Here is an 18,788-nt window from a genome sequence, read left to right on the forward strand (position 1 = left end):
CTAACAATATCGTAGCCAAGAAAAATCCATTTCTAATTTTACGTTTATTTTTTATTCCCACCGATTTTGCCCTCTTTCTCCATGCTGAAACCACATCCGTAACCATGTCTTCCTTGCTAGCCTTCCCCAGATACAACCAAGCACGTTCTTCCCAAAGCTCGATTTCGTGAAACCCATAACCCCAAAACCTCCAAACTCAAGTATATTCAAGGTCAGAGCAGATGTTGGTTTCGATCCTCAAACCCTCACGTCCGATCCGAGCTCTTCATCAGGTAAGTCCTACGATGACAAAATCCGGGAAATTCTTCGAAATCGTGATTATGATAAAAAAAAATTGGCTTTGCTGTGGACATCACTTCGTTTGCGATACCCAAAGGGCTTTCTGAAGAGACAATTCGTTTAATTTTTTCTCTGAAGGAAGAACCGGATTGGATGCTGGGGTTTAGATTGAATGCTTATGAGAAATTTTTGAAAATGAAAGAACCCAAATGGTCTGATAATCGATACCCGCCTATTAATTTCCAGGATATTTGTTATTACTCTGCACCCGAAAAGAAGCCAACTTTGAATGAACCCAATGGTCTGATAATCGATACCCGCCTATTAATTTCCAGGATATTTGTTATTACTCTGCACCCGAAAAGAAGCCAACTTTGAATAGCTTAGATGAGGCTGATCCTGAACTTCTAAAGTACTTTGATAGCTTTAATACAGCTGTCTTTAGTAATGGGTCATTCTGTTATATTCCAAAGGATACAAGATGCCCTATGCCGATTTCAACTTATTTCCGGATTAATGCATTGGAAACTGGACAGTTTGAGAGGGCTTTGATTGTTGCTGATGAGGGAAGTTCTGTGGAGTATTTAGAAGGATGTACGGCAACTTCTTATGATAGGAATCAGCTTAATGCTGCTGTTGTTGAGTTTTATTGTGCTGAGGGTGCAGAGATTAAATACTGCACTGTGCAGAATTGGTATGCGGTGATGAGGAAGGAAATGGTGGGATTTATAATTTTGTTACTAAGCGTGGACTTTGTGCTGGAGATCGATCAAAGATATCTTGGACCCAGGTGGAGACAGGTCTGCTATAACTTGGAAGTACCCACAAATAACTATCAGCAGGCCGACACGGGTACAAAAACGATACACAAGGGGAAGAATTCAAGAAGTAGGATTATCTCGAAGGGTTTCAGGTTCAATCAAAGGCAGAGAATGCTAAAAATTCCTCGCAATAATGCTGCTGCAAACACCTATCCTTACATTCAGGTGCGTATATTGATTTTCTGGCTATTTCCCCTTATATTATGTTAAATTATGTGTGTCCGTACATGTTTTTATTAGCTCCTTTTTATGATTGTATCATTTCGGGTAAGTAGGTGACTCCCCTCTCTTTTATTTGCTTTTCTGTTTACCTGTGGTAATATACTACTGCAAAAAACTTGAGCTTTTGGATTGATATTTTGGCATACATGTGTTTTCCTGTCTATTCAACTTCCTGTCATCCGTGTCTAACTGTCATGCTCTATGTCATAATCGATTTTCACCCGGGTACGAAATTTATTTGGTTGAAAAAAGTAATGTGGATAAAAAAATGGTGTTTTAGAAATATTTTGGAGTCGCCATTGATTTTTTTGGGTTAGGTAGGTCAAATACTTAAAAATAATCTTTTAAAATAGTTTTTAAAAAAACATAATTTAAACTGATCTGCGTATAAACCAAAAAGTCGTTCTTTTTTATAATAAAAAAAGGATTCGTGGTCGATTACGTTTGGGGAAGGATTAGCACCCCACAACGTCCAAAATTGGTACTTCATTAATTATAATTTGTCTCTATTATTGAAAAAATTTTAAAAATATATTTAATTATTAATCATGTTATTTCAAATTTATTTTAAGAATATATATATATATATATATATATATATTTTTATAAATAAGATATTTATTTACTTAGAAATATCAGAAAGAGACTTATAGGTGCTTTAAGACAGCTCTTTTCTTCGATGTTAAAAATAAATAAATATTAATAAAAACATTTCTATAAAAATAATTAAAATAAAATAATATATATATAAAAATAGGATATTTATTTATTTAAGAATATTAGAAAATGATTTTTAGGTGTTTTAAGACAGCTCTTTTCTTATATATTAATAAATAAAATAAATATTAAAAATGTTTCTTAAAAATTAATATATATTTATATGATAAAAAATATCAGAAAACGGACTTCTAGGTGCTTTAAGACAGTCATTTTCTTTAATATTATTAAAATTTATTATTATAAAAAAATATTATTTATTATATGTATATGTTTATAATAATAATAATAATATATTGCAAATAAACATATAAAATTAAATCAACAACAAAAATAAATGAGATTAAAACTATATAATAAAAGCTAATAATTTTAAAGTTAATGACTAAATTAAAATGTATTAAAAATAAATATCTAATTCGTAATTAATTTATTAAAATTTTAGTGTCTGATTATGCTATTTTACATATTTATTAATTTGGTGACTAAATTAAAACTATATTAAATTCAAAAATTAATTTAAAACAAATTAAAACATGCTTTCTGGATTAAAATATTAATTATTAAAATTAAAGGACTAAATCTGTCATTTACCTAAAATATATATAAAAGCATAGCAATGACTAAATTATAAATAGCCTCCTAAATTAGAGGGATTATTTCGTATTTTCCCTATTTTAAATGAATAAAGTAATGAACTCTTAAAGTCTAGGGACCTGACGTGTGGTTTACCTAAACATTTTATAAACTTAAAACCATCTTCTTCCTCTCATTTTTCACACGGCAGAACATCCAAAGCTTTCAACTCTTCTCTTTTCTGTTTTTTTATTTAATTAACTTAATTTGTTTTTTTTCCTGAAAATAAATAAATAAATAAAATATAATGCTGAAAAAATGAATCAAATGTAAAAATAACCTTTGTAATGCTTTTTCCTTTTCAATTTGCTGTGTATTTGCTCATCCTCCTCCTTTTTTTTGAATTGTTCTGGGGTTTTGATAGCCCCAATTTACATGTGAACAGAAATAAAATATTATCCTTTGTTTTGTGATGATGAATTGATTCAGGACGTGGAGCATTGGTGGTCGTGGGTGTGGCGGCTGAGCTATAACGAGGAGAGACAACTGGTGAGGTGTTGGACGGTTGTCGTTGTTGGAGAGCTACTGAAACGTGGAGGGGGCAGTTGGCTTCTGGAGCTGCTGGAATGTGCAACGTGGAGGGGCTGCTGGAATGAAGAGGTAAAAATGGTGATTACAGCTGCCTCTCTTTGCTCGTTGTTGTGGAACAGGAATGGAGCAAAGACATAAAACACCATTTTTAGCTTGAAATGTTTATACTTCTGAGCTATAAGTTCTTCTCATTATGAATTTTTTCACTGGGGATGATAATTTATCTCCTTCTGTGATGTAATCATGCAAAGACTGAACAAGTTCTTCTCGGATGAACTTCTTCTTCCTCTTCAGATAAGTTCTTTTCATCATGAACTTTCTCTGAAAAGTTGATGTTGATCTATCTCTTTCCGTAATAGAGTCGTGCAAAAGGTTGAACAAGTTCTTCTCATTATGAACTTCTTCTTCCTCTTCAGATGAGTTCTTCTCATTATGACCTTCTACCTGGCAATGCTAATCCATCGAGTGATGAATTGAAGCAAAATGTTGAACAAATTCTTCTCATTATGAATTTCTTCTTTCCTCTTCAGATGAGTTCTTCTCATTATGAACTTTTACCTGGCAATGCTGATCCATCAAGTGATGGATTTGAGCAAAAGGTTGAACAAGCTCTTCTCATTATGAATTTTTTCTTCCTCTTCAGATGAGTTCTTCTCATTATGAACTTCTACCTGACAATGCTGATCCATCGAGTGATGAATTGAAGCAAAATGTTGAACAAATTCTTCTCATTATGAATTTCTTCTTCCTCTTCAGATGAGTTCTTCTCATTATGAACTTTCTCTGGAAATGCTGATCCATCAAGTGATGGATTTGAATCTTTGCTAAAATCTTTGAAATTCCTGTCAAAATTCAACATGGATAAAATGAATGAAAATGCACCTATTTTTGCAAATGCCTAAATATGATGCATGAATGTTAAGTTCATTTTTATTTGATTTCAAAGTGGTGAACTCGTCTTCCTTCACTTTGGTCAAAATGTCATTTTAAGCTGGCATTTTTGATTTGGAAGAGCAATCTTTATGTCTTATTTGTTTCATGAAAGTCTCAGAAAAAATATTTCATTTATGGAACTCTTGCCGTAGTCAGAACTATGACATTGATGCCCCATTTTGTCTTTGATAACATCGGCTTTCTTTATCTGGACTTGTGTAGAAATTCAATAAAACTTTTATCTTTGAAAAGAAAATCTATCATCTTTGAAGAGTGTAGATGTAGATATGCCTGACTCAACAGGGATTAATTAGGAGAGTAGAGTCTGTTCTGATTTGACTCTTGAAACATATCTTAAGGAGGATTTATCCTAATTCTTTTCATGTCTCCACATATAATTGGATCTCGAACAAGGCAGCTTGGACTATATCATGTTAAGATGCTTAACAACAATCTGTCGTTCGACATTAGTTGGCTCAACTAATTTTTTTTTGTTCAAATTTCTGTTTCCCTTCTTTGGAAAGAAATCTTCATCATATCTCACTTCTGACCTTGGGGTTGAAAAAGATAAACTTCATCTTGGATCAACAAATGGAAAACATATGATCACAACATTGGTTTATCATCAGAATAACTGGTTCGTAAAATATTTGACAACACATTCATCCTCTCATGTGGTTTCTGCCCAGATGTTCATAAAACATTTGATAACACATTCATCTTTTCCTGTGGCTTCTGCCACATTTTATTCCATAACGAGCATTGTAGGAAGTATAAACACTTCAGCTATAAGAGCCATGTACAGAACGATATCCATGGAATTCTTGCCGCTGGGATGAAACGTACATGATAAAACCAAATGGATGAAAACTCAGTTTAGCCTAGTTGGCAATGATAACCCCAATAACAATGGGAATAAGGATAAAATTCAGACAAGAACTAATGTGTAAAACAGCTTTGTAACCTCAACAGTATGGTTGAAATTAATTTCCAGGAATCTCAAATAAATAATTTCGATAATCACTGACACACAAAAGACCAAGTTCAAAGCCGACATCTTTAGGAACTGTTTCCGGGATCGAGTAGTTTGCCTGGGGACCGTCTTTATCCATGCAACCGTGATGTAGTTTAACAAAGAACACGCTGTCATGTGACACTTTGTTAAGAAGATTGAGTATTTGAAACCACACTTGCTGAGTAGATATTTGTTCAACAACATGATCATAATGTAACTGCCTGATGAATGAAGCAATTATGTATAGTCAGTTAGATTGTCACTATTTCACCATTTTCATTCTTCATTTCTTTTGTCTCATTGGAAATCTTTGCTCAAATCAATGAATTTTTTCATAAGATGATATGGGCTTTCAGCATGCCCCCACATTTGCTGATACAAACGTTCAAAATGCGTCAACATTCTTTATTCGGATTGAAAGGGACTTTCATCATGCCCCATCATTTGATGATACAGATGTTAAAAGTGAGCTCAACCTTACTTCTTGCTGAGATGAGCCTCCAAGAATGTCCAAATATTCATATTACTATGAGCCTTCAAAATGCCACACCATTCTATTTCTGATTGAAATGAGCTTTCAAGATGTCCCATATGGATTTTTCTGAATTGGGCCTTCACAATGCCCCTGACCTTCTAAACTGTAAGGTCTACTCTCAATGTTTGTTTGATTTCAATATCATGATCCTCACGAGGTCTAATTTTGCTAATGCCCCATTGTGGGTACTCGTGGCTCTATCTGTGCCCGAAATCTGTTAATCTTGAATGCTCTCATTCTGGTATTACAAAACATCATTGTTATCAAGTAATTTGAGGAATTCTCTTTATGTTATCACAAACTTAAGAAGTAATAAATCATTCTGACAGATATGTCTGAGATATGTGCCTCTTCTGAATGAGGTGCCCATTCTTTAGATCTGGAGGGATCTAATTGGATAGAATGGTGTAAATTGCTTGGTAATTCATTTCAGGTTGACACAGTGAACCTTGTTTTCAGTGAAGGCTCTTGAAAAGTCTGCACCCATACAACATGTTGATTCTGATAACTACTCATCTGATTATGAAGTGATCTTCCAAGATGATTTCACAGATATTGATAGTTCTTCTGATACCGATGAAATCATGAATTCTGATTCTGATGAGAAGAATAAACTGCCATACTTGACGAAAATGGGGTACTCAGAGGCTGAGGCTTCAATAGCCATGGAGAGATATGGTCCGGATGCAGAGTTGACAGATTTTATATGTGCTGCTCAAATGGCTAAGGTTGTTGACGCACTTCTTTCGGTAGAAGATATGAAATCATTATGTAATGACCCCCATTTACAAGGAAAGACAAAACTCGGGCTATGATTTTTGGAAATGGAATAAGCAGAAGAAGCTTGAAAATAAGCTTCTTAATGAAGACGATCATGCAGTTCATCTTTTAAATTCAATGATTGGTTTTGAGGTTTCTATCGAACCAAATCAGATAACTCAAAGAACACTTCCAGAAGATGCTATTGGGCCTTCTTATTTCTTCTATGAGAATGTGTCACTTGCTCTAGTTGGTGTTTGGGTCGAAATGTCACAGTACTTACACGATGTAGAGCCAGAATTTGTAGATTCGAAGTATTTTTGTACTGTTGCATTGAAAATGGCTATATTCATAATCTGCCAATTGAGAACATTTTTCCTCTTATTCTGCTTTCTCCACACACCATACATGATGCTTTTCCATTGACAAAATGATAGCCTTCCTAGTATCCACGAACAAGGTTAAACTGTTTACAAACATGTACAGGAAGTGCCAAATTGACAGAAATGATCCACAACGCTCTTGAAGCTTGTGATGATGAGCCATCCTCGAGTGTACATAAGTATGGTCTTGATGAGTGCCGAAAATGGAATCTAGTATGGGTTGGAAGGAATAAAGTTGTTCCACTTGAACCTGATGAGGTGGAAATGCTTCTAGGTTTCCTTAAAAACCATACACGATGAGGAGGATCTGCTAGAGACATGTTCCCCGTTGGTATCAATATCTTATCTCTTTTCTCTGGAATCAGTGATGCAGAAGTTGCCTTTTAATGTCTTGGCATACCTTTGAAAACAGATGAGCAAGAACTGAATGATGATCAGTTAGAGCAATTAATGAGTAGATTTAGCGGATTCGACCTAGTTGTAGGTAGCATCCCATGTAACAACCTTAATGGAAGCACTAAACATCATCAAGATGGACTCGAGGATTTTTGTTGGTGTCTTTTCTTGCACTGAATGCTACAGTGACTGCCTCTTCTGCTGCTTTAAGATACTCACTGCTATATCCCACTCTTCCCGAACCATGGAAAGGTTTAATTGACAGTAAAACTGGTTATCTTTACTTTTGGAATCATGTAACCAATGTTACCCAATATGAAAGGTATACAAGTGTAGAATCCGCTCCAATGTCATATTATGTGCCGCAAGTTTAGATTTCAATTCAGCAATCTTTTGCAGGACATAATGGATATCATCTTGACAAAGAAAATGATCGGCATGAAAGAAGCAGCAATGATGTATCAAGACTTGAGCTAGCACCACGGTATAACCATAGTACAGTTGGTGGACTTGTTCATTCCCATAATACACCTTAATATGACTTATAGCTCTGTGATGTAATTTTCTAGAGAACATGGATTGATGGCTGGGGAAAATAATTTGTCTGGTGATGCTTATCGCCCTCAGCATGAGATAAGTTATAATCTTTCTTGATGGGTTATTAATGATGTCACAGGAGATCGCCACAAGTTCAATTCTGCAGACTTTCTGGTTTCTTGGACCACTTGCTTTCAAGAAAGTGAAATGCTTCATTATTCTAGCATCGTTTTTTTTCTACAATAGAGGTAGAATAAACAACTTGCTTCAAGGACTTTCCTCATTTGAGACTGTTTTGTTTGAAAATGTTTTTTTCTCATTTCTTTATCGAAGAATAAAAGAATTTGGTAAAATGTTGCCTATCACAGGTTCACAATAGAATCAAATCATAAGCATGAATTTAAAGAATATTAAATAAATCAACTACTCTTTCAAATCATTCAAAAATCATAGTCCTATGGCAAGTGTCAAAATTATTGACTGATTTGAGGTGTAGGTTGATTCTGGTAAAGTAAGGTCTCTCAGGTTGATCAAGCATATATGTCTTATTTGAGCTTCTACTATCTTGAAGGAAGGGTTGTTATCTCATATGATGGAGATACTTCTTGGTTCCCGAATCTCAGGAACGTCTTTGGGATGTGCGGTGCTTTATCAAGAGCTTAAGATCGTCTCTTATGTCGTTGTTGCACCATTCAATATTCGAGCCGCCTTTTCAGGTTTTCAACTCGAATCCTCCTTTGGTTCCAAGATGTTATTTAAAAATTTACATCTTGAATCCCCTTTTATCATTTTTCATATCATTCATTAAAGATTTAAAAAAACAATTTTGTAAATAAAAATCAATCCTGAGAGGCGGAATGAAATATGAAGATAGTCCCTTTCACATAGAAATCCATGTATGATTAGAATGGACTTTTCAGGTACGTAACGTAGGCCAGGGTTCATGGTTATAAAAGAAAGGGATAAAAAGGCTCAAACAAGTGTTTTAAGGGTAATTGAACCAAGGATCAATTCTGATGCCTTTAATCTTGCCTTGCTTGACTTGGATCTGCTTTGCTGGGGGTTTTTCCATAAGATTTATTTATCTCCAGCATTTCTTTTACTTCTTGTTGAATATGAATCTTTGAACTTATTGTACTTGATCAACCTTGTAGCTTGAAGCTCAATAAGTCAACCATCTTGATTTAATTTTTTCTTTCATTTTTTCCTTTTTTTTTGAATGAGTATATGACTCCAATTGCTTTGAGAACCTCCTTTTCCTCTTATATTTCGAAAATTCTTTCGTTATTCTTGAATGGATTGATCTTCAAGCACTTTGCATTTGATCTACCTTGTAGTTCAAAACTCTCTTCATTTCATGAAGATTTACCTTTGTAATAAAGTTGGATTAACAAGGGATATATATACATATATTTGAAAGGATAAATGAAACAATGTCGTTCGTCATCTCATACACAGAAGCCTTTGTAAAAAGATGTATCCCCAGGGGGATGAATATTCAAGATTAATCTTTATTTATATGAAAATAATATAATTAATGCATAATATATCAATCTTTTTTCTTTCTTCTTTGAGTATGCCTCAATCACTCGAAATTATCTTTGATAACTTGATCATGATGCCTCATCTCGTTTCTTCTTGCAGGAAGATTTACGGATAATTTGAAAGTTTGGTTCTTTTGAGGTCTTTTGATTTCACTGTACAAAATGATGGTTTTGTTTGAAGGACAAAGGTGTGACTTTTGAAGTCGTGTATGTAGTGAAAGGTAATGAACCAATCAACTCTACCGGAGAAGGTAAATTTGGATTGGTGTCTACAAAACAAGTAGACGACTTTAAGGTCTCAGATAAATGTATGGTCAAGATTTGATTTTAATGAGGGTCAAGTAATTAGCATTGGATGGGATATGTATAATTTTACCACTTGCTAAAGATCTATAATTCTTGAAAAAAATATTTAATCTACTTGATACTCAAAAATTTCAAAATTAAAATTTAAGTCCTTGCTCATAACCATAAAAGTAACAAAAATTTATTTATCACATAAGACAGAGAAAGAAACAAAAAACAAGTTCAAACAAGATGCCGAAAATAGAAAGATACTACAGTGGTAGATAACACTTCCACTTGTTTATTTATTATGCATCATTACTCCTCTAATGTTGAGTGTGTAACAGGATCAGAGTCTTTGTCCTCACTTGCCCCCCCATTTCTTGATCATTTCTCTTATCTGGGCTCGTTTGGATGATTCCTCAAACGTACCAATCTCTATTTCTTCCTTAGCAGCTTTGTGGTCTGATCTTATCTCCTTGTTTAGCGGTTGGAATTTGGGCTCAAAACAATCTTTATTAGTGACAATAGCTTTGTCCTGGTTCTGAACACATATTGCAGCTGTGATTGGCATAGTATTTGTCATGTTCTCTAAACTGCCCAAAGTTTCATCTGGCTTCAAGAAGTCTGATATGGGTGTTTGAGATGTTTTCATGGTTGCATCTTCCCAGTTTTTATTTTAGGCCTACAGGCCAATCTCTGATTACATCCATGGGAACCTTTTTGCTTTGATTTCCTTTCCCATTTTCTTGTGTCTGATATTCTTCACAGGATTTGATCACATTAGTCTCAGTCGAGGCAATAATTTCTGAGTGTTGAACTTTAACCCCTTCTTTTACCTTGTATTTTTGAATTGCTTGCTCTAAAGGATCTTGGAAATTTCCCTCAAGGTTATCAGGAACCTTAGTTGAACAACTTGGAATTCCAGTCTGATTTATCCAATGAACATTCTTATAGGTCCAATTCTCATTTGGAGGCCATTGTGACTGAACAAGTCGTGGAGTAGTTAAGCTGGCTGAGAGTATTTTTGAATATGATTTTCACCTGAAAAGTGGAAAGGAGGAAATTGAAAACTCTGCACATTCTTTTTCTTCTTGACTAGCCTTGACCCTTTTCTATGTCCTTTTTTTTTTGGGTAAAACTTATCTCTCACAAGTGAACTTTTTCCATTCATTGATTCTTCATTCACTATTAATTTATCCATTCCCTTCGGGACCAAATCTTGAAGCTGTCCTGAATTACCATACTCACTAATAGGTTCGTAATCATCATACACTATCACGTCGAACTCATCATTATCATTCAGATCCTCATTCATAGCCTTCACTGCGGAATCCTCTAAGGGTTTCTCTCCATGGATCATATCATTCATCATATCCATTAACGTGGTCATTTGTTCTTTTGAATCAGCTTGGATCTTTTTTACGTGATCAATCATTTCTTGTTGAGTCTTAATAAGTTGCTCTTGCAGTTTCTCGATTCTACTGACCCTTGCTAAGATCTCATTCATGGATCTTATTTTTTTAGGAAGACCAAGTTAGCTTCACTTTGATTTCAAAAATTCTGTCATGTAATCCTCCACGAATTATTCCCATATTGTAAAATAATTTGAAACAAAATGTAATTATGCCAAGATGCAAATGTAAAAATGAAATTGTAAATACAAACGTAAAAATGCAAGGATGCAAATGTGAATGTAACAATAAGAATGCAACTTGTGCAATACAAAAACAAACATAAAAGTATAAATACAAAACGAAAATGCAAAGATGTGAAATGTAAATGCATGTATGAAAAGGTGTTGCTCAAGAGTGATCATCTTAGAACAGATTTCATTGAACACAAAAGTTTCCGTGCATCAAACAAAACCTTTGCATATAGGGGATGGCTTTTACTCCTAATTTCTCTTAAAAGCCAAATTAACTTCCACTCATGTTCAAGTGTGGAGTTATCCATCTGCTTTAATTCTCTAGCGAAGCCAGCTAAGTTCACTAGCTTATAAGCCACATTGCTTGCTTGAGCAGCAACTTCATTCGTGACATTGTCTTTTTCCTTCATATTTTGTGTCAATTCTCAGCGTTGCTCGTTTTGTAAAAAACCCTTTGTGTCCAAGAAGTTCTTGTACAAGATCTCTATACTCATCTGAACATTTCTCTAACGTCTTGTTTCTGGTCTTAGTGACTTCTAATTCAGTATCGATCTCAAGCTGATGATGCTTCCATATTGGTCATAGCCATATTTAACCTTTGATTTTCAACTTGACATCTTTTTAATTCACTGACAGATGTATTGTGTCTTTTTTTCTGCAACTCGTAAATCATGAGAAAACTTATTGGCTCATCCTTCATGTATGTTACAGTTCTTTTTCAGTTTGGTGACCCCTGTTATCCACTCTTATGGGGTGTTTCCTAGGCCAGTATTTTGAAAGGCTTTACTGACCTTCTGGAAATCTTCATGCATGGTTTCCATTTTGGTGCTCAATTTATCGTTTGCAATCTTTAGATGACGTATTTGAGCCTCAGACCTCATCAAATTTTCTTCTTTCTGGGTGCCCTTACTGATACTCTTACCTATGAAGACTTTTAGTATTAATCTAGCAGGACCTTCAATTACCAATCTAGGTCGATTAATTATCACAAACTGTAAGGTTCCATGATCCAGAAAACTTTGTACTCGACATTTGAAGGCAAGACAATTTTCGATGGTATGTCCTTGAGCTCCAGCATGATATTCACAATAAAAGTTAATGTCATACCAATTCGGATACGAAGGTTGGAACGGTTTTATGTAGTACGGGGCTACTTCTTGCGCTTCAAGTAGCTTTTCATATAACTCCTTATATGATATAAGGATAGCATCAAAATAAGAACCGCCTTTTGTCTTGGATTGAACCTGAGTTTTAGATGTCGGGAGCAGACTAAACTTTGACGACTTCAGATTACATGATTTCTTCTCATCTCTAGGAGTTTTTTTTACAGTTGTCACCATTTCCTGGGTATCTTCAGATAACTTGTGAATACGAATGACGACTGTCTCTATTTGTGCCGGAATCTCTTTTCCTTTGGTCAAAACAGATATTCTTTCCATCATCTTGGACATATGCTCTTTTATTTCTCGTATCTCCTTTTTCTCTTTAATGGGCATACGATCTTTGGGTGCCTAGCTCTCCTCTATCCTCGGAGTTCCCTCAGGATGCCATTCTACGGTTGTATCATATTTTGTTCGATCATAATTTTTTTTGTCCATTTATGATTTCTTTCCAATTTGATGAACAGTATTTCCAGTTAACGCCTTTTGGTTATGCCATGATCATGCAATGCAAACAAAAGAAAACAATATAAACAAATTAGAGCAAAAATAACTTGCATGGGAAAATAAGAAAAAATAAAATGGTTAGTAGAAAGAAAAAATTTATTTATCATGGTATATAATAAATCCTAACCTCATGCTTTCTAGTTTCATGCTTTGTTTGGAAAAAATAACCTAACCGCATGATTTCTAGTTCGTAGGCATTTATTCAGAAAAAGGAAAAAAAATAAATCAAAAGACAAAAAGTTAGAAATTATTTTTCCTTTGTGTACACCTATGAACAAAGGTTCAGTACTGTCTTAGATCAGGTGAATTTCTAGGGTTTATTATATGCAGAGTTTCAGTTCTAGGAGTAAAGGTACTCGAATTGTCCTTGTTGATGCCCCTTTGGCTGCCAACCCTCAATCCTAGTCCACTACAGACTTAAGTAGACTGAGTTCAATTTGAGGGGACACATTTCTTTATGCCAGACACGGAGAATAAATTCTCACAAAGACATAGAGCATATGAACCCCGAAAGCTACTTGCTAGGTCTGACACGGAGAATAAATTCTCACGAAGACGTCGCTTTCACTCCCACTTAAAAGGGACAAATCTCAGTTATAGAGATTATGTTTATGCAATGCATGTGTTGTGTGTGAGGATAAATGTTTAAACCTCTGACAGATAAATAATGAAATAAAATATTTGAAAAATAAAATGAAACATTAATAAAATAATATACATATAAATATTATGAAAATAATAAGTATATATAAAAATTTTGAAAAGAAAGAATTAAAAATTAAATCTGACACATAAATAATGAAATAAAATACTTGAAAAATAAAATAAAACATTAATAAAATAATATACATATAAATATTATGAAAATAATAAGTATATATAAAAATTTTGAAAAGAAAGAATTAAAAATTAAATATATGAATTTTAATTTTTAATTAATAGAGACAATTTATAATTGATTTTAAAGTTTGACCAGCTCCCCAGCGGAGTCGCCAAGCTGTCGTAACCGGTTTTCGCACGGGTACGAAATTTACTTGGTTGGAAAAAGTAATGTGGATAAAAAATGGTGTTTTAGAAATATTTTGGAGTCGACATTGACATTTTTGGGTTAGGTAGGTCAAATACCTAAAAATAATCTTTTAAAATAGTTTTTAAGAAAACATAATTTAAACTGATCTGCGTATAAACTAAAAATTTGTTCTTTTTTATAATAAAAAAGGGATTCGTGGTCGATTACGTTTGGGGAAAGTTTAGCACCCCCACAACGCCCAAAATTGGTACTTCATTAATTATAATTTGTCTCTATTATTGGAAAAAATTCAAAAATATATTTAATTATTAATCATGTTATTTCAAATTTATTTTAAGAAAATATATTAATATATATATATTTATTTATTTATTTATTTTTATAAATAAAATATTTATTTACTTAGAAATATCAGAAAGAGACTTCTAGGTGCTTTAAGACAGTTATTTTCTTCGATGTTAAAAGTAAATAAATATTAATAAAAACATTTCTATAAAAATAATTAAAATACAATAATATATATATATATATATATATATATATATTATATATATAAATAGGATATTTATTTATTTAAGAATAGAAAAGGACTTCTAGGTGCTTTAACAACTCTTTTATTCTATATTAATAAATAAAATAAATATTAAAAATGTTCTTAAAAATTATATATTTTATATGATAAAAAATACAGAAAACGGACTTCTAGGTGCTTTAAGACAGTCCTTTTCTTTAATATTATTAAAATTTATTATTATAAAAAAATATTATTTATTATATGTATATGTTTATAATAATAATAATAATATATTGCAAATAAACATATAAAATTAAATCAACAACTAAAATAAATGAGATTAAAACTATATAATAAAAGCTAATAATTTTAAAGTTAATGACTAAATTAAAATGTATTAAAAACAAATATCTAATTCGTAATTAATTTATTAAAATTTTAGTGTCTGATTATGCTATTTTACATATTTATTAATTTGGTGACAAAATTAAAACTATATTAAATTCGAAAATTAAATTAAAACAAATTAAAACATGCTTTCTGAATTAAAATATTAATTATTAAAATTAAAGGACTAAATCTGTCATTTACCTAAAATATATATTAAAGCATAGCAATGACTAAATTATAAATAGCCTCCTAAATTAGAGGGATTATTTCGTATTTTCCCTATTTTAAGTGAATAAAGTAATGAGCTCTTAAAGCCTAGGGACCTGATGTGTGGTTTACCCAAACATTTTATAAACTTAAAATTCATCTTCTTCCTCTCATTTTTCACACGGCAGAACATCCAAAGCTTTCAACTCTTCTCTTTTCTGTTTTTTTTTTAATTTAATTTACTTTGTTTTTTTCCGAAAATAAATAAATAAATAAAATATAATGCTGAAAAAATGAATCAAATGTAAAAATAACCTTTGTAATGCTTTTTCCTTTTCAATTTGCTGTGTATTTGCTCCTCCTCCTCTTTTTTTTTTTTGAATTGTTCTGGGGTTTTTATAGCCCCAATTTACATGTGAAAAGAAATAAAATATTATCCTTTGTTTTGTGATGATGAATTGATTCAGGACGTGGAGCATTGGTGGTCGTGGGTGTGGCGGCTGAGCTATAACGAGGAGAGAGAGCTGGTGAGGTGTTGGACGGTTGTCGTTGTTGGAGAGCTGCTGAAACGTGGAGGGGGCAGTTGGCTTCTGTAGCTGCTGGAAGGTGCTGGAATGTGCAACGTGGAGGGACTGCTGGAATGAAGAGGTAAAAATGGTGATTACACTCCATATTCTGAATCCATATCCATCTTTTCTCTCACGGTCATGTTTACCAATATTAGCTACTTTATTCGACCTCCTACCAAAAATGGCAGTGGAATGCCAGTCGGGATAAAATTTTATTCTCGTTCTTGTTTTGACACAATTCTGCTTGATGTTTGTATTGTAATAGTTACTTTACATTACTATGTATGATTCACTGTTGTTAGTAGTTGCATCAAGAAGCTAGGAGCTCCATTTTGTTTCTTATGATTGGACTGTTGTTATTTAACAGGTTAAGAATCGCTCAGCTCGCGTTGAACATGAAGCGAGCACCTCCAAAATCGATGAAGATCAGTTATTTTACTTTCAGCAAAAGGGAATAGAGTATGAGAAGGTCATGGCTGCCAAGATTTCTGGGTTTTGCCGTGACGTTTTCAATGAGCTTCCAGATGAGGTTGGTGCTGAGGTGAACCAACTCACGATGTTAACATGATGAAAGTTGGACTAAATTTATTAAAAAATAGTAAAAGTAGAAAAATAAAAATTTTACTTTTTAAGAATAGGTATTAAGCTTTAATCAAGTATTGTATAGAGACTACCGGATCTCTTTCTCTTTCCCCTACTGATAACTTTCTTAGTTTTTCAAAGAAATTCAAAAATACTTTTGAATCGATGGTTTATCAGCAATATACAATCCATCATTGGTAGGATGAGTAGCAAAAGGGAAATGGCTTTTGATAATATAAAATAGAACAATAATTAATGGTTATCAAAGATGCTTCGAGACATGTCATGGCGGTGGAAACTTGGTCTGTTTTAGATTGGCTACCTTTGACTTTCACACATCTCTTTTCTTTTCTGTCTATGGCCCAACCCAACCAATAAAACATTGAAATTCTTTGTTACACTCTTCACTCTTCCAGTATTACTTCCAGATGTGATGCGCTCTCAAATCTCATCAATAGCTGGCCATATGCAGTGATCCAGCTTCAACCAGATTTTCAACCACTCTCTTCCCCATGCAATTAGGATCATGATCAGAGTCGTCGATTAAAATTATATAAAATAATCGAAATCACCATGTGATGAACTTACGGTAATTAAATTCGCAAGAGGAAAACATACAAGTTCCCATTAGGTCTAAATGCCATGGATTCATTCACCTCATTGGATTCTCTAATTTGTCAACCATTTAAATATATTTTACGTACTTGACTTGGGACATAACCTTCGACATAGTCCATGCATTTTCCCGAATTCATTTATTTCTTGTTTTTAAAGTTAAACTAAAAAAATAAAACCAAACCAAACCTGATTTGGTGAAACCTGAACAAACCTGCATTCATTTAAAAGCTTGGTAATTAAGTAGTAGCATGCTGTTTCCTGAACAGAGCAGAACAGGTCAGGTCGGTTTTCACATTACGAAAAGGCCAGCTACTTGGAAGAAAAAACATATATTTCTCCATTATGATTGTTATTATTTTATTTTATTTATGAAATTAATATTGCTTCACATGTACAGCTTCATCGCCCTATGACTTCTTCAATTGCTTTGACGCATACATCCCCCCTATAAATATGGCTTCAATCTAAAGTCTCACTTGCTCTCTCTAACTCCCCTTCTTATAGTAGAATTCCGTACAGAGAAACAAAACAAAACAAAATGGCGATTCTGAGGAGATCAAATGGGTACTCAAAGGTGGATAAGGAAGACCCAGAGGAGTTAATTCATCGACGAGCTCAGTTCTTGATCTGCAAAGTGATGGAGCAAGCGGATTGTAGAAGAAAACCATCGTTTATACGAATCAGATTGTGTAGGCTAAAGGTGAAGATCGGGGGGAAATTGAAGAAGCTTAGGAAGAGTGCATTGGTTAGTATTTCGGCAGCAAGAACCGGTGTTCACAAGCAGGTTATGAATCAGTTGAAGACATGGCGACGATTGTTTAACCGTGCTACCCATCATGGCACCATTGCTACCCTTCCTCGTCCATTCTTCACTTGAAAACATATGTTGCTATATTGTATATATATTTTCCTTTCATTTCTTGGCATTGCCTCTCTTTGTTCGACGCCAAAACCTGAGCTTTCAGCAACTATATTGTAGCGAGCAGGTTAATTTATTAGGTTAAAATGAACTGGATGCCTGGGCTAAAGGGGTGTTCCAAAGAGGTTTTTCTTTGTTTGCAATTCCTGTTATAATTCAGTTGTGCTTGTCTTGATATGCTTCTAATTTTCTGATGAACGCCAAAATAAAAGTGAGGGTTTATCAGATTGTGGTCCTAATTCCAGCTATGTGCTTAGAAATGATAAAGATCCGAGCGCAAATTATGATTGGCCCAAGCTGAGATTTGAGACAGTCTACTCACATAGGTTTCAACTTTCAGCGTTTTCTCTTATTTACTGAAGTGTTGGCCATAAAGCAAGCGGGGACATTCAAAGCTTTGAAACTATTGGTAAATGAGTGTGTTTCAAAGATCTAAAAACCAGACAATTTCCCCTCTTTTTCATAGCATGCTGGACTGTCCTGATCAATTAGACTTTAATTATTGATTGGCTCCATGGCGGTGCCCAATTGGCTTGTGGTCAACCCAACCACAACCACCCGGCCTAATTAGTACTATTAAAAAAGTTTTAAGTATATATATATATATTGCCTATTTGGGTTCTCGAATGCTCATCGGAATCTGGATTCGTATGATTCTGTGAATATGCATTTAAAATAGCGATAAAAAATGATGACTTAATTATTTTGGCCCTCATCATTGTTCACGCACTGCACACCTATTAAAACCACGGGACCACGTTAGCCTATGCCAAAGTCGGGTTTCACAAGTCATTAGGCTTCAGGCTTCCCATGTAACGTTTTTAATTTTTTTTTTTGAGTTATTGTGGTAAAATTTTGAACTGAATTTGATTTTAAATTTGTAAAGCTTTAATAATAAAAAAATAAAATAATATCATTTTGATCTTTAATTAAGTAATTTTATTATTTATGATATGGTCCCTCATTTTATTGTTTCTTCAATACCTCTTGATTCTATCTCTATTTTTACTAAATTTGAACCATATGTTCCTCAACCAGGTTTATCTGTTCA

At 33.5% G+C, this 18,788-nt stretch overlaps 1 protein-coding gene and 1 pseudogene across 1 annotated transcript; both read left to right on the forward strand.

The window, feature by feature from the left end:
* The first annotated feature begins 48 nt into the window (after positions 1-48).
* LOC120190554 lies at positions 49-16,186 on the forward strand (annotated as a pseudogene).
* A 1,124-nt stretch (positions 16,187-17,310) lies between these two features.
* LOC120190386 lies at positions 17,311-17,703 on the forward strand. The gene has a single exon (XM_039193475.1). The coding sequence runs from the start codon at positions 17,357-17,359 to the stop codon at positions 17,693-17,695; it is 339 nt and encodes a 112-aa protein (XP_039049406.1). The 5' UTR covers positions 17,311-17,356; the 3' UTR covers positions 17,696-17,703.
* Positions 17,704-18,788: the final 1,085 nt, after the last annotated feature.

This window comes from Hibiscus syriacus, unplaced genomic scaffold, assembly GCF_006381635.1.
Source record: "Hibiscus syriacus cultivar Baekdansim isolate YM2019G1 unplaced genomic scaffold, ASM638163v2 tig00116962_pilon, whole genome shotgun sequence".
Classification (NCBI taxonomy): Eukaryota; Viridiplantae; Streptophyta; class Magnoliopsida; order Malvales; family Malvaceae; genus Hibiscus; species Hibiscus syriacus.